At 37.1% G+C, this 14408-nt stretch overlaps 1 protein-coding gene across 1 annotated transcript in view; it reads left to right on the forward strand.

The window, feature by feature from the left end:
- The window catches only part of LOC134539914 (peroxynitrite isomerase THAP4-like), a 38409-nt gene extending 24927 nt beyond the window's left edge, over nt 1-13482 (forward strand). Inside the window, exon 6 of the mRNA XM_063382265.1 lies at nt 13338-13482. Within this exon, the coding sequence (XP_063238335.1) occupies nt 13338-13342 (5 nt within the window). The 3' untranslated portion in view covers nt 13343-13482. The remainder of the gene's footprint in view (nt 1-13337) is intronic.
- The last annotated feature ends 926 nt before the right edge of the window (nt 13483-14408 follow it).

The following is a 14408-nucleotide window of genomic DNA, read 5'->3' on the forward strand; positions in this document are numbered from 1 at the left end:
ACTACAATAGCACCATTCAGTGGTGAGAGTTAATTTATCTCATGCAAAATAACCTGTTTTAAGTAGTGTCGATTATTGTCAACAGATGACACCACATGTTGCTTACAGGTAAATATTATTTATTTCTTTTATGTGGGATGCGGGATGCTCACCTAACGATCGCAATAGAAGGATGGCTTCGCTAGACTCCAAGGAGAAGGAAGTTTGTTCTTTCATGATAGATCTTCACAGATGTCTCATGATATGGTATTTGACTGAGTAATGGTTATTTATTTTTTGTTTGCACCTGGTAAAGAAAACTGCAAGTGCTGATTTAGTAGCAGAAATTCTCGAATTAAATGTAACTCCAAATAAAATGTCATGACTCATTAGGTAAAAAAAATCCTTTATGCAGAGAGCGGTTACTCAGAATAGACAGAAGCACTTAAAGAAACCACAGGAATAATCTGGAGCACACGGAGAAAACCATCATAATATTGACAAGAATAATCAGGAGCTCACGGAGAAAACCATCATAATATTGACAAGAATAATCAGGAGCACACGGAGGAAACCATCATAATATTGACAAGAATAATCAGGAGCACACGGAGAAAACCATCATAATATTGACAAGAATAATCAGGGAAGGACAGCCGTAGTCGGTCTGTAGGTCTACAATTTCAACTGACACATCACACAACTTGCTCAGCCATTTCTTCTGCTCAGGTCCAGCAACATAAATTATTTCCTTTTGAAATAATAAATCTTCAATTGTTTTTTTCACTTGGTGGTACGGAATTTTACCTTCGTCCCACTCCAGGCCATGGTAGTATTTACATAGCCATTCATTCGTGCGTTTACTTTTTTCGTCTAATAATTTCCAGGGATACGGAGGTCGGAACGTGCGAGTTCGAGTCTTTTCTCCGGAGGTGACACTAATTTCCTTGAGCACGAATCCATTTTGACTCTGGAAACTTTGCAGGTTGCAGTATATCTTGTCGCTAGCAATGCTCGGTCGTAACTGAATTATTATCGAAAACGAAACAGTATTTATGTCAGAATTTTCACAAGTTGTCTCGACAATTGTACGATGCAAGCCGATCGTGAAGTATCAGACAAAAAGCATAGGTGTTTGGTGGAAATTTCCACTAGTCGTATTCTCGATCCTACAGTCGATGTTTGAATTTATTCGATCATCCTGTTTGGAAACGTCAAACACCATTAAAGGAGCCTTGATCTTGAAACTGTCGGGACTCAGTATCGGTGACTGTCTCCGCCCATAGTAAGCTTGCTGAAACTTGCAGTACATTTGATATGCGAGAAGAAATCTTCCACGATCTTCTGAAGCCCGACGATGACGTATCTTGATTTTTCCGTAGCGAAGCTGGACTTTACTATCCAATTGATATGCTGACTATGAGGCAAGCCAGGATAAGTTTCCAGGCTCCAGGATCGGAATAGCACATCAAGTTCTTGCCATTTTCTATGTTCTTCAACATCTTGACTCGTTCAACGGTGCTCACTTGGATGTGGGGAAGCATCCACTCGTTAGACTGTAGTGTTAGCGAGACATCTTGAGGGTTTTCTGCAGCTGCGACAATTGCATTAATGTGCATGTTGTGCTAGAAGCAGTACGAGCTCTTGTTTCGAATAATAATTATATGCTTGTAGTCCTCAGCGAATCCAAGAAGCATTGTCAGAGAAACACAAACTTCGAACTTCCCTTCGGCATAAACCAGAAGCTTATATTCTTCCTCGAGAACCCAACCGGCCATCTTTGCAGCAGACAGTTCATTTGGCGTGAGCGAAAGGTAATTTTTCATTGCAGATGTTATGCTTACATCTCTCGTCTGGTCTACCTCGATGCCATTGAGTACATATGTAATACACTCGATTAGGTGAAGAATACCATTGCAGGATATTGACGTCAATGTCGGATGCGTACCATCCGCTTTTGTCAGCGTGCCTCTTATATGCAGAAATGACTGCGAAGGTAAAGTACAAATATATTGGTGCTGTACAGCAATGTGTACTTCTGATGGTAGTGCATACGGTCCGAGCAGGAAAGGCTGGTACTCGTGCAATTCCATTTTCATAATGCTGTCATCAAAAATGACCAGATCTTCCATGTTAAGGATTTCGTCTTCCATATTTATTCGGCACTTGTCCAATACTAAGAAGATACTTTATGCTGTCAGGTGTTAATGCACCGATGTATTGTAGAGAATTTCTTTGTCTTGAAAATTCACCAGTCGTCCTCGCTGGTCAACGATTCTGACGATGAATTCATGTGCGCATTTCACGACGATTGGAATGTAAATAGTTCTTTGTGGTACCTGGTCCAGTTTATATCCTGGTGAGACCATTGGCGAAAACTCATGCAGCACGTTGCTTAGACTTCCATTGAGATATGTTCCACTTGCCCAATTACAGTTTATTCTTATGACATACACAGGTAAAATGTTTACTGCACATGTAGATTCGTACATTCTTCCTGTATCATACACATTTCATTCTAATATGAGCATCTTACCTATGGTAACATGTTTCGTAAAGTCGACATTTTCACTGCATGTTAGAATGCTTTTTTGAGTGTTTGGATTTCCACGCAGTTGAAAGTCTACATCCTGTGGTAACATATCCCTTATGTAATTTGCAATGTCGTCAATTTCGTAAGAGCCAACAGGTAACTGTATTTCATGAGTGGTCCCATCGCTTTTCAGGAAGCAGATCTTGTAATTATCCTCGTCGATATTCGGTATGGCATTATATGTTTGAAAATCTACGAGTCCGATACACCATTCTCCGTCTAAATCCAGAGGCGGGAAATGAACCGCCCGCAGCTCTGATGCGTGACCTGTCAAGGTAAGTGTTATCGACATGACTACTAAATTATCATCACTGCACAACCTTTAAGTAGCAATTGATTTTTTCAGCTAATTTTTTTAGTTAAAAAGAGAACACACAAGTGTCCGCAGTTTGTTTGATTAGGTGACTATTCGGTTTCGTAATTGTAGAACAATGTAGTGGTCCAGCCCAGGTACCGCCTAAGTCCTGGCAGAGGTCGTAAATTTCCAAAACTATCGTAGTACTCGGCCATTTTTCCAGACTTTATGTACGCCACCCAGTGCGTGCCACGATCTGCCGACGTGTCTAAATTAATTATGGCACATTCACGTGTCTTTGGCTTGCTGGGCAAAGTGTCTCGCATGAAAACGCCTTGGAAATGTGGTATTTTCAGTTTGCGTGCGTACTTGATTAAATCTATATTGGTGAGTGGATGTTTCGGCAAAGAACTTAGGATATTTTCATTCTTTTCTTTCTCATGCCTCGACCTGATTTGTGAGGTTGCAAGTAGAGTCCTGCGCCGTTTTTTTTACCCATGGTAATGGTTTCCATGCTGGCATTGTGTCGTTGCTTGTGCTAATTCTTCGAAGTATTGACTGCCCACACTATACCACTCGTTGCATCGATGAGGCCGCCGAGAGCACCCAATGCAGGCAAAGGAAGAAATCCTCCTATAACCTTCTTGTCGAGAGTCTGTAATTTTTGCTTGGCTTTTTGCACGCCTGCACCAGTCTTGTGTTTGGTCTTGCGTGAGTTAGACTTTGACTTGATGGAGCTGGCTCGACGAGCACCCATTTATAGTTTGGTCTTTGCCTTCTTGATTTTGGAAACGCCCCAGAACGCGATTTTCTCTCCTAGTCCCGCGTTCGACGATTTACTTATATCTTCGGCTTCCTGTGCCAATATCTCGTCGGCCCGGTGGCTGGATTTCAGATCCTTGCTTAATGAATATGCAATATCGTGCTGCTTGCACTTTTCGTCGAGATAATTAATGGCCACATCACCGCGAGCTAACCTTTTCGCTAGTTTAGTGCCTTAGGGCTTAAGAATCTGTAGCCGGGAATGTATAGCTCGAATGGAAGATTGTTTATCAGCAAGTTCACGAGTCCTGCACCGATGTGTTTATTGTTCTTACCTCTTGGAGTCATTGCGCACAACTGACCAGAAAGTATAAATGTGTTTGATTTTATACAATTTCGTCAGTACAATGCAAGTCGTCAAGCAAGAAATGTGTTTGCCCGTGCGCATTAAGCAAGACGATGAAACTAGCTGTCGTGAATCATGACATGGCTTACTGTTGCATTCTGCCGTACGATGCATAATGGCAGGTCCGTCCAACTGCGGTAAAACGTGCATTCTACTGAGTTTATTAGAGGAACCAAAAGGTCTTAAATTCGAAAATGTGTACATCTATTCCAAATCATTGCAACAACCAAAGTACCAGCGACTAGCTACAGTTCTACAATCGGTGGATGGTCTGGAGTATTTTCCATTTAATGATAATGCAGATGTGGTAACTCCTAGCAAAGCGAGAGTCGATTCAGTGACGATGTAAGGTGCGAGAAGAAAGGCATAATACAAAAGTACTTTTCCATGGGCAGACACGCCAAGGTAGACTGCGTTTACCTGTGTCAGACGTACAGTCGTATTCCAAAAAATCTCCTACAAGACAACGCGAATGTCATAGTGCTTTTTCGCATGGACAAACTAAATTTACATCACGCTTGTGACAACCACGTAAACACCGACATGACATTCCAGGAATTCAAAGACATGTGCTCCTTGTGTTGGAAAGATGAACACGGATTCCTAGTTAGGCTATAGTCAAAGACTGGCCTCTATATAAGGGTTGGTACAGACAAGGTTTCGATCAGTTTATCGTCAAACATGAGTCATAGCATTTCAAATTTCGGTCGTAGCAGTCGAGATTTACGTACTACTCTCAAGTTATCCGCAAATACATAATACTACTGGCTCAGAAAGTCGAAAGTGTGAAAAAGGAATTACTAGAGTATCTCGTTGCCATCGACCAGCGCGTGGAAGCTTCAGATTCTCAAATTCGCGACATGATCGAAGTATCAATTGCACAAATCTGTGATGATTTGAGGACTTTTCAAAGTAGTCTTAAAGCATCACTAACTCACTTGTCAACAAATTCAGATTTAGCCAAAGACAAGAAAAAAGTTTCTGCGAATGAATAAAAAAAAGTATAAAAGGAGGTCTTGCAATATGTTTTCAGCCAGTACAATATCGGACCTGGCCAGTGACTTTCATCGAGCTATACAGTCTGTTCGTGAAAAATATCTACTTGCTAGACGAACCAGACTTGCACGTGAGATGGGAAATGAAGAGATATTTAAACCAATCACTAGTCGCCTCGACGAACTTAAAAATAAGGAAGAACCAGCCATCATTGTGAAGACAGAAGTTGAACATGAAATGCCAATTGTAAGAAAGAGAAAGTATAAGCCAGATCGAGAAAAAGAGGACTTAACGAAATCAGAGTCCATGCACAAGAAAAAAATACCGAAAAAGGGACACCAAGTTAATGCAATGGTCCGACCATACCTGATATCGTTTACGAGTTGGAGTAATGACATGACCTATGGAGTGTACAGAAAAAACATAATAAGTGGTTCCTCGGTGCTAAAGAAATAGACTTTCTACCAGGAAATATCATGCGCATAGAAGAGTTCAAAACACATGGGACTCCGGGTCTGTACGAATTGCTGTTTCGCAGGGAGCCTAAAGGATATTCTCACCAAGACTTACAAGAGTATAAAAAACTGCTAGAGCTAACTAATGCACATTTTCGCGATAACGATCCAGATAGTGGTGTATATAAAGACGAAGATAATAAAGAAATCGACATTCTCGCTAATCTCTTTAGTGAACTTACAATACATGGTGAAGGTTTAAAAAAGCTAGAAATTGGTCAGATATTTGACTATGTATATTGGGACGACCCCAATGAATTAGTTTTACGCCTTAGAATTCTACATGATTCTCTTAGTGTAGGAAACTATTCGCACATAAACGAAATAGTCTCCATACTTGAAGAATTGCGGGAAGCCGGCTACATACAATGAGTCATATCGGAATCGCTCGCGAACTTCATGCTCCTGCTAGACGAAAATACCTTCGTGGCAGGGTTATAGTTCGTGGAATTGATGATTTATTCTAGGTGGACCTTGTTGAGATGATACCGTATTCCCAATTGAAATAAGGTTTCAAGTACATGTTGACAGTCATCGATGTTTATAGCAAGTTCGCTTGGGATAGTCCTGTAAAATCAAAGACTGCAACTGAAGTAGCCAAGGCCATGGACAATACTTTGCGGGATGGTCATGTACCGTCGCACCTGCAAATGGACCTCGGGAAAAAATTCTTCAATGCAACCTTCAAGGTTTTGATGAAGAAGTATGGCATCAAACACTATTCTACATTTAGTAACATCAAAGCCTCCATTGTCCAAAGATTTATCAGAACTTTGCATTCCAAGATGTGGTGACAGTTCACGGCTAATGTAAATTACAAGTGGCTTGACATCTTGCCGAAACTAATAAGCGAGTATAATTCCACAGTGCATTCTACCACGAATTTGAAGCCAAAGGACGTAAAGGACAATCGCCTACTTCGAACAGTGTTTTCCGAGACGAAGAAGAAAGATCCACGAAAGCTTAAAGCTAACGTCGGTGACATTGTGTGAATCTCCAAACAGAAAGGTATATTCGATAAAAAGTTTCACTGCGAACTGGAGTCCCGAACTTATCTGTGTGACACATGTACGTGAATCAATGAATCAGAGCCTAGGACATTCTACTTCGAAGATTTGGACCATAAACCTATCCGTGGCGGCTTCTTCGCCGAAGAGATTCAGCCTACATTGTATCCCGATATGTACTTGGTGGAGAAGATTATAAAACGAAGAAATGGACGATCCTAAGTTAAGTGGTGGGGCTTTCCACCTCGCTTTAATTCGTGGGTGGCAGATGCAGAAATCGAGAAATCCACAAGACTTAAGTATATTTTCTGTGTTATTTGTTTTGTACTTGCAGTAGTGTAGAATTTATGTAATTATTTTTTTCTGTTTTTTAAAAGAACTTGCGGTGTTTTTATTTTCTCAAGCCTGTACCTCTGGTAGTACTTTTTTAAATTAAAGTTGTTTTGTATCACCAAGGGATCGAACCAAGTATCGATTCTATAGGTAGATTAATAAGTGATTTTTTTATAAATTTATGTGTCAATAAATACAAATATCCAAGATGGTGGACATAATGTCTTACTGGAGGCTGGTAGTAGTTGATTTTAAGCCTCTTTTAGGATTTTGAACATAATTTATTAAAATTCTTATTTTTTATATAAAATTAAATGTTTTGCATCATCCAGGGATCGAACGAAGGACAGGGATCGATCGAATCAATTAGAATATTGATTAAAAATTTATTTCATGAATTTTGGAATTTTTCACGATTTTCTAACATAAAAATTACGTATTGTCAATATGGCGGACATGATGTCATACTACCTGATGATATATATGCTATGAAAAAAGTGGTGGGTGTCAGTCTGCCGGTGGCTTCCTTGGAAGAAGGAGCCTGTCGCCATTTTTTTGCACTCGTCGGGATCGAACCGAGGACTCCGAGTTCCATGTCGAAAAAGTATGTTTTTAAAATATTTTTATTAAAATTTATTAATTAATTTTTTTATAAATTTTAAAATATTTTTTTTTTAATCGGATAGTAAATAAAGATTTACAATATGGTGGCCGTAACGGAATTGCAATGGTGACGTCATAATCCTAGATGACGTCAGAGGCTTATCGCAGGCTGTAGACATGGATCCGTAAGCCTTTTTTTAGGATTTTGTGTTCTTTCTCAGGCAAAAGTACTTTGAGGTTTTTAAAAGTCCTATTTTTTGAGTTATCAAATTTTGAGATTTTTGGACTTTTTTCTTCAAAAAATGATAATTTTGTCGAATTTTGGGCAAATTTTGGCAAATTTTAAAAGTTCAAAGTCAAGGTCAAGGTCAAAGGTCACACTCATCCATGATGGCCGCCATGATGTCAGAATCCAAGATGGCGGTCGGCACCAGGCACCACACCCAGAACCCAGTGCCCGGACCGGCTATCCTATACTACTCACAGAAAGTATGCTACAGTGAAATTCCGGACGGAAACATATTTTTATTAAAACTAATTGATTTGTTTATTTGTTTTTCAACCTGGATCTTATTTTAAGCTCATGCATTAAAATGTTTTGTTATACAGAATTCTAGTTAATTCTGTCGCTGTTGAACACATTTCTTATATTTAAAGATTAATTATTTTATTTTTAGTTCATTCAACATTAAAGGTGGTTTGTTTAGTTCTTTTAAAAAATAATTTAACAATATTATCTACGGCTTGGATTAAGATTATTTTTCAGTCTCCTTCAGTATTCGTGTCACTAAGTGTTTCCATCGTAAATGTTTATGTACTGCAATATTTTTTATTCTCACTAAATGCTGCAGTTTATCACTTTGGGTATCTTTGGGTATCTTATTAAAAGCACTGCTTTTTAACAATTATTTATTATAATGGTACAATATTGGTAGTATTAATACGAAAAAAAAATTTTTGGCCAGTGCGCCTGCAAAATTATAGAAATATGAGTTTTTACAAAGTTATATTTGCAGGGTTAACGAAAAGGATTTCATCTTGATTTTTAAAATTTATCAGATTTTTTGATATACTCAAGTTAAAAATTATATATATTTTCCCTATTTTATAGTATGAGTACTTTAAAATTGATGGAAGGTTTACCGGTTTTAAAAATATTATAGTTTTCACTAATTTGATATAATGCTCATCATACTAATGACTTAAGGATAGTTTTGGCAGTGAAATATATTTTATTCTCTAAATTACATTCATCAAAATACATGGCCAATCTTAAAAACTGAATAGTTCTTTCCTTACTTTAGGTTTAGGATTTTTTATTTGTGAGTCAGATAGGTTTCTAGTGAGAGCAATGCCCTGCAGGTGAAGGAAACACGCGGCTTATAGCCCAGGAAACAAAGGTTTCAACCTGTGGAAAATTTGTCCAAAGCTAAATTTTTTCACAGTGGTAGAGTCCACTATGCTGAGCATACCGAAAGTTTACCGCTGTAGACCTTGTGCGTATATCTGAAAAAGTGCAGTTAAGTCCTAAATGGCAGCGACTTGCAGCAGTTTATTAAAATGCTTCCCATTTACCAACTTTTTTACGTAGCGACTTCATAAAATTATTAAAACACTCTGAAAACGCTTTTATATACACTTATGTTTTTAAGAGTTTAGGTTAAGGCAAGAAATAAAATGATTAAGTAATGAAAAACACTTTTTTTTATATAATTCGAGGACATTAAAACCTGATTGACTTAAAAATTGTTATCTAATGTAAATATTACTTTAACAATTATGTTGTATATCTTAAGCTTTACATTGACATAGTTTTCAAGAGTCTAGTTTAATTTATTGGATTTATAGAGCGTTCTGAGAGTAGTAGTATTATGTACGTGTGTGATAATGCCACAGCCGCAAGCGCGGAGGTGACTTTCGCTCCCACTAAGTCGAGGTTTTTTAATCTTTAGGAAATTCCTTCCATATTGAAAATTAATACAAAGGTAACATCGAGGTCTTTTAGTAACATATGAAAAGATTATCTCCGCAAACCTTGTGCGTTACAATACTGCATTCCTTAAACGTCAATATTATAGTCTGCAAACTTAACCAAAGTTACTTTAAAAAATATCATAAATATAAAAAACGAAAAACATTTAATATGTTTTACTAAATATGAAATTTATTGTTTTATTAGGAAAAAGGTATTGATACCTACAAAATTACAAAAAATTGAAACATATTAAAATAAAAACACGAAAACCTGATAAGATAAACGCGTTAATGAATGTTGTTACATTATTATTTAGCTACGAATTGGTATATTTGTAGACAAATTGTTTCAATCTGGCTGATCGCTGAAGCGTTTCGAACTGCGTAGCGTGTAGTATATATACAGCGTGTTTGCTGAATTTACTCGGGACGGGACGAATTTCGCTCTTAAGTTGCGAAGATATTTTAGTACATGGAAAATTATATAAATGATGAAACTTTGTACAGAGCAATTATAAACGTTTCTTAGTAACATATCAAAAGTTTAACGCTGTATACATTGTGAGTTACACCAAAAACGTGCAGTTAAGTCCTATATGATAATTTTTTGTAAAGATCCACAAAAATACATTTTGTAAATATAATGTATGAAGTAGACTTTTAGTTTGGATACTAAAATAATATAAAAACTATATTATACATATTTAAAGGAAAAAGTAATTAAATTTAAAAATCATATTTTTGATAACCATTTATAATCATAGAAGTTGGGAAACATTTTACTCAAATGTATGGAAGTAATCATAAATAATACACAGACATTAAGAGCACAACGCAAAAAAAAAAATTAGTAAACGTTTTTGCATGTTTCTTAAGCTTTAAATTGGCATATTTGTGAAAAATCTGGTACTATTGGTGTTAACTCTGAAACATTTCAAGCTGCGTAGTGTGGTACCATACTGTGAGGTTGCTGAAGTCGCTTGAGCTGGAACGATTTTTGTTACCAGGTAACAAAGGTTTTTAATTTATAGATAATTTGTCAAAACGGAATTTTACTGCTACGGTAGAAGGCAATTTTACTAGCAACATCACAAGTTTATTACATAAATGTAAATAAAAAATGTAGAAAATATATAAAAGCGTTCTTAAAAGAATTTTTTTAAGAATTATGTCTCGATAGATGTATTTAAATATATTATATAGGTATATATTATTGGTAATCCCTAATTAAGACCGAGTGTCATGAGTGTGGCACCTCGCAGAGTGTTGCGTGTTGCGCCGGCCGTGAGAGCTTAGAACTGTCGCAGTACGGCCCACTACGACGCTCGGGTACTCTAGTGAGCCAAATTATTATGCAATACTTTTAATATTTATACTGTTTTAAAGCTAAAATATTACGCAAAAGCATTTCTGAAAACATTTTTTGCATTCGGCTCTTCAGTTTTGTGTAAATCATATTTTCATTATGACGGGAGGGATAGAAAAACGTAGTTTAAAGATTAATAGATTAATATATTATCTTTTTAATAACATTCCAAATATTTTTTCAACATCAATGTTCCTAGATTGTTTTAAAGTTTTATGGAGAGTCTACGTTAAAAACAGTATAAATGGGAAGTATTTTAATGGACTGTTTTTAAGTCGCTGTCATTTAGGAATTAACTGCAATTTTTCGGTGATACGCACAAGGTTTACAGCGGTAAAATTTTGGCATGTTGTTAAGCATAGTCGACTGTACCACTGTGCAAAAATTAAGCTTTGGACAAATTTTTCACAGGTCTGTGCCTTTTTAAGTCTTGGTTTCCTGTGTTATTAGAGCAGCAGTGGTGGGAAGTTTAAGAACACCCTATTACGGGACTTCTTTGAAGGGGGAAAGTGGCTGGGACCCCCGCGGTGCGAACACAGCTGCAGCCTCGGCCACTGCCCGCCAAAACAACCCTGGTTAGGGGGGCGCTTTAACTACCTCTCTGTGACTTCTGGTCCCCTGATACTTTCTCACATGGAACTACTCGAAAATACGTTTATTATTATAACTTTTGTTGATATTTTATTTTTATTTTTTTCTTTAACTTTTTCTTATTGGCTTGAGCATTTCACTGCGCGCCATTTTGTTTTAACTTCCCCTCACAGCCCCCACAGCCCACTACCAGAGTGGGGAGAGAGAAAAAAACGGTTGTGAGCTGCCTAGGTCGTAGAAATGAAATAGCACCGTATTTACACAGAAATGCTTCAATCAAATGTGATTTTTTTGTACAAAATTAAATATTAGTGCTACCTATTCGTAAGTATATGTATACAGTAAGTCCTCTATTTACGTTGTACCGATTTATGTCGTTTCGGATTAACGTCGCTAATGTTTGAGTACTCATGTTTCAATTTAAGTTGTCGCCGATTCACAATAATGTCGTTTACAATGACCGTAAATCTTTATTTTAACCAAAAACCGTATATAATTCGTTTATAATTCTTTGTTTCCTTTGGTAGTTAATTTATGCTATGTAGTGTAAGCTACACGTTCACCGCCTTATCTTATCATACATCATGAGGGACGCTTCCTGCTCTCCGCTGCTCTCCGCGCGGTGATGCAATACTACCAGCCCGCCCGCTCGGCCACCCACGTATCTCGCACGTAGAAGTGTTATCTACTTCCCGCAACGACACAGCATTTTCTCCTACCCCTTCCGGCCGACCTTGGGCCGTGGCCGGCCGGTGGCATGAAACATGGCTCATTTTGCGTCGTTTCTATTTACGTCGCGGTTTTCAGGAACGTAACCCCGACGTAAACCGAGGACTTACTGTACTTAAATACTTATTTTTTAAAAAAATTAAGAAAATGATTACTTAAGTTTTGTATAACTTAATCATAATTCTAATTTCAAAAAAATAGATGCTAATTTGTAAAATAATAGATGCTAATTTTGAGAAAAAAAATAGATGCTAATTTTTCTAGCCCTTAGCTATAAAGGATGGAGAGGGTAGAGAAAAGGATTGAGGGTCAACATCAGTGTCATGTTTCTTATGCTGCGATAAGCTGAGACACGGACCATAAAGACTTCACTTGTATTCTACTGGATACAGATATGTGGTGTGACCCATATTTGAGGGTGAGCCTTAGGGTGGAAATGTGTTTGTTTTATGCCCAAAATTATAAATGCAACCCATACGTAGGGGCGAGCCTTTCTGCGGGTGAATACGGTGTTGTAATAACCTATGCAGCCCTACCTACTTGTTAATAAATTTTTAAAGATTTAGTATGTTGTCAGATCATATACAGTACTTAGTATGGTTTTTTGATTTTATGTAATTACCAGCTATATATTCTTTTTGAGGAGTATTTATGTGTTTGCCACATGTTTTATGATCATAATTTAGATTGTTTCTTGCTTTTTAAGTGTTACTGTAGATTTTCTTGCTTTAAGGTGCATAAGCCACTTAAAGTTATTTTTACCTGTTTGTGCATTTGTGTAGTTATGTTTTTATGTTTGTTCGTGTAAATTTTTTGCTGTGGTTCGTTGTTTGAAAGCTGGCTGATTCAATAGTTTGCCAGTTACCTAAGTACTGGAGAGAGACAGAGGTTGCTTGGGTGCTTGGAAAAGAACTCATGACATGTGTCCATGCGCCAGTATTGGATTTAATCGGTGCTCAACAAATTTCTTTAGGTGTTCATGTATGTACACTCCAGACCAGTGTTGGGCTAGTCAGAGGTCTGGTGTGTGTTTTGTTGTTAATAAACTGAAATGGGAAAAGCGGACTGTCCCGCATCACACCATGTTTGTGAATGAAGTCATGTGAGCGGAAGATAACAACCCCTCTACCCACCTGTGTGGGTCCTGCTGGCTGGCTGACTTATGGGATTGTCGTGTCTTGCTCGCAGGTTGAACAAGTGCAAGTTGCAAGAAGTATCTGCTGTGCTGCAGTTGGCCCACCTGCGGAGACTCTGTCTTCACCACGAAACCCTCGTGCTTGCGTTTGGAATAATGCCCTGTATTTATTGAAGTATATAATTAATTATTGTACTGTATTAAAAACATGTTTTTTTTTCATTGTGAATACCTCAATAGCTGGTCCATTATAGGAGCAGAATAGAAGAGATGTAAAAATTACTTTCTTTTGGGAACCAATAATTGCTATAGCAATTATGCTGCAATTTTTGTAACAAAATACTCTAAATTTTACGTGTTGTGTCCAGAAATAATAAAACACTGTTAAGAAGTTTTTCATGGGACTGGATGCTAAAAACTTATTCACAGGGAAAACGTTTTAAAAGGGAAACAGTAAAGATCAGTTGCTACATAAAAAAAATATAATTGAAATGACATACTTACATTATTCGCTGATTGTTCAGCTTTCTTTTTTAAAATTCGACCATTTGTGGATATTCCATTATCACAAATACAGCAAAACTTAACTACAACAAACTTCAAGGGCCCAAGATAGGAGTGGTTTGTTGTAGTGAAGTTCTTTATACTGAAATCATAAAAATTGCATTATTTTTGGTTGTGCCTATTAACAACATAAAAAGTATGTTAGCAACTGTATAAAAATTACTTATTTCTCAATTCATCACTATAAAAAATCATGAAAACTTGCAAATAACTGTAAACACATTAAGAATAAAAATATGTAATATTTATCAATTCTAGTTTAACTGGTCTTCTCTTTAAAAACAAATGTTGCAGACTCAAGTTCATGGGAACACATTAAAAAACACTGTTCTAAAATATGAAAGTAAGACTATGTAATTATATGAAGTAAACTAAACTGATTTCAACAACAAACACACAATTCACTTTGATTTTGAAGAAAAGTCTTAATTGATGACTGCTTTTTCATTGCCCCCAGTTCCCGAGTTACATCCTTCTCAATAATTTTGAGAACTCCCATGTGGTGAGATGTTAAGAACAGCCTCTCCAACACATCTAGTGCAGCACAGATTTCTTCTCTC

Source organism: Bacillus rossius, chromosome 16 (genome assembly GCF_032445375.1).
Source record: "Bacillus rossius redtenbacheri isolate Brsri chromosome 16, Brsri_v3, whole genome shotgun sequence".
Classification (NCBI taxonomy): Eukaryota; Metazoa; Arthropoda; class Insecta; order Phasmatodea; family Bacillidae; genus Bacillus; species Bacillus rossius.